This window comes from Salmo salar, unplaced genomic scaffold, assembly GCF_905237065.1.
Source record: "Salmo salar unplaced genomic scaffold, Ssal_v3.1, whole genome shotgun sequence".
Classification (NCBI taxonomy): domain Eukaryota; kingdom Metazoa; phylum Chordata; class Actinopteri; order Salmoniformes; family Salmonidae; genus Salmo; species Salmo salar.
The window spans coordinates 8,991-11,796 of NW_025548925.1; the positions used below are offsets into that span (position 1 = coordinate 8,991).

At 47.3% G+C, this 2,806-nt stretch overlaps 1 protein-coding gene across 1 annotated transcript; it reads left to right on the forward strand.

Moving 5' to 3' along the window:
• Positions 1 to 317: 317 nt before the first annotated feature.
• Positions 318 to 1,484, forward strand: LOC123734125 (bromodomain-containing protein 4-like; the record flags this gene model as incomplete). The annotated part of the gene is made up of 2 exons (XM_045712862.1): positions 318 to 532; positions 1,201 to 1,484. Coding segments are annotated over 2 exons (284 nt in total), but the record flags the coding sequence as incomplete, so codon positions are not given.
• Between the last annotated feature and the right edge of the window lie 1,322 nt (positions 1,485 to 2,806).

Here is a 2,806-nt window from a genome sequence, read left to right on the forward strand (position 1 = left end):
CCAGAACAACTAGCCAAAGCCTCATTAGATATCGGTCGTCCAGAACAACTAGCCAAAGCCTCATTAGATATCGGTCGTCCAGGACAACTAGCCAAAGCCTCATTAGATATCGGTCGTCCAGGAGAGAGCAGGAGAAACTACGGTAAGAGGGAAGGATGGAGGGAGGGAAAGGGAGGAGGAGGAGGAGAGGGAGAAGACCTCTCAGCCGAGGTAGAAACTATGGTGAGAAAAAAGGGAAGGATGGATAAAGGGAGAAGCTCATTCTAGCACCCCATCTAAGCTCATCCCCCTCTGACACTCCACTTTCTCTTCTCCAGTAGCCGTGACGACGAGGACCCTGTGGAGCAGCAGGGGAGGGGCGTGTCCAGGAGGACACTCGCCGTCGCCAGGAGCAACTTTCGCCTCAACCCCTCCCGCCGACTCCCCACAGGCCCCTCCCACTCAACAGGCCACACCCTCGGCCGCAGCAGAACGCCATGGACCAGCAGAGGGAGCTGGCGAGACGCCGCGAGCAGGAAAGGAGGAGGAGAGAGGTGGTAATACTTTATAGCAGTAATACTACTATAATACTAACATGTTATACTAGTATAGCAGGAGAGAGGTGGTAATACTTTATAGCAGTAATACTACTATAATACTAACATGTTATACTAGTATAGCAGGAGAGAGGTGGTAATACTACTATAATACTAACATGTTATACTAGTATAGCAGGAGAGAGGCGGTAATACTACTATAATACTAACATGTTATACTAGTATAGTAGGAGAGAGGCGGTAATACTTTATAGCAGTAATACTACTATAATACTAACATAAAATACTAGTTTAGCAGAAGAGAGGTGGTAATACTTTATAGCAGTAATACTACTATAATACTAACATGATATACTGGTATAGCAGGAGAGAGGTGGTAATACTTTATAGCAGTAATACTACTATAATACTAACATGTTATACTAGTATAGCAGTAATACTACTATAATACTAACATGATATACTGGTATAGCAGGAGAGAGGAGGAGAGAATCATCATAAAGATACTTATTAATATATGTATATTCTTGTTATATTATGTATATTCAGTTATATTACAATAATACAGAGGAGAGGTAGTTTAGCTGAGAAGAGATGGGAAAGATTAACACTGCATCTAATTCCTCTCTCTCTCGCTCTGTCTCTCATCCCCCTCTCTCTACAGATGGCGGACACCATTGACATCAACTTCCAGAGCGACTTGATGGTCATCTTTGAAGAGAACCTTTTCTGAGAGAGAGATTGAGAAAGGAGGAGAGGGAGAGAAAGAGATATGAACTCTACCTTATCCCACCATGGCTGGGATTTCACACACAACACCCTCCCTCCCTCTGATTAGAGACCCCAGACCAGGATGTGAGCTCCAGAGACTTGAAGGAGACTGAGGTGAGGTACAGTAATAAGGAGTAGCCCTCCCTCCCTCCCTCTGATTAGAGACCCCAGACCAGGATGTGAGCTCCAGAGACTTGAAGGAGACTGAGGTGAGGTACAGTAATAAGGAGTAGCCCTCCCTCCCTCCCTCTGATTAGAGACCCCAGACCAGGATGTGAGCTCCAGAGACTTGAAGGAGACTGAGGTGAGGTACAGTAATAAGGAGTAGCCCTCCCTCCCTCCCTCTGATTAGAGACCCCAGACCAGGATGTGAGCTCCAGAGACTTGAAGGAGACTGAGGTGAGGTACAGTAATAAGGAGATGCCCTCCCTCCCTCCCTCTGATTAGAGACCCCAGACCAGGATGTGAGCTCCAGAGACTTGAAGGAGACTGAGGTGAGGTACAGTAATAAGGAGTAGCCCTCCCTCCCTCCCTCTGATTAGAGACCCCAGACCAGGATGTGAGCTCCAGAGACTTGAAGGAGACTGAGGTGAGGTACAGTAATAAGGAGTAGCCCTCCCACCCTCCCTCTGATTAGAGACCCCAGACCAGGATGTGAGCTCCAGAGACTTGAAGGAGACTGAGGTGAGGTACAGTAATAAGGAGATGCCCTCCCTCCCTCTGATTAGAGACCCCAGACCAGGATGTGAGCTCCAGAGACTTGAAGGAGACTGAGGTGAGGTACAGTAATAAGGAGATGCCTCCCCCCCCCCTTAGCGGTGGGGACCGGGAGTACAACTTCCACTTTTTGCAATTTCAGATGCGTTTTTTTGTGTCTAACTGCCCGTTTATCGTTGATGATTGGTTGTTGCCGTGGGCAATGGTGAAAGCGGATACCTATGGATAAACAGATATGTGAACTCCTCTTGTATTCTGAAATGAAACCGGAGGGAGGAGGGGAGGACTGAGAACTATTACCTGAACATAAAGAATAAAAAGAGGGTTTAATGGAGAAAGAAGATGTGAACACCTTCTAACGTGCGAGAGGGAGGGCCGGGCGAACGAGAGGATGGACAGACTTCTTTCTCTTTGATTCATTTCTCTCTTAATCTAGAATTTTTCTCTCCCTGTTTTTTGATGTTGGGTTTTATTAAGCGGGGTGGGTGAGGAGATGGGGGAGGGAGAAGTGGGCCGGCTGTGTGTGTGTTACCATGTTTGCGTCCCAAAAGGGCACCCTATTCCCTTCATATAGTGCACTACTTGTGTCCAGGGCCCATGGGGATCTGATCAAAAGTGGTGCGCTATATAGGGAGTAGGGTGCCATTTGGGACTTATCCTCTGAGATGGGTTCAGTTTCTCTCCGGACAGCAAGATGAACACCGGGGTCACACCCCAGCACTATAAAGAAGCACCCTTCCTTCCTTCCTTCCTTCCTTCCTTCTTACTCTCCTTGTTCTTTG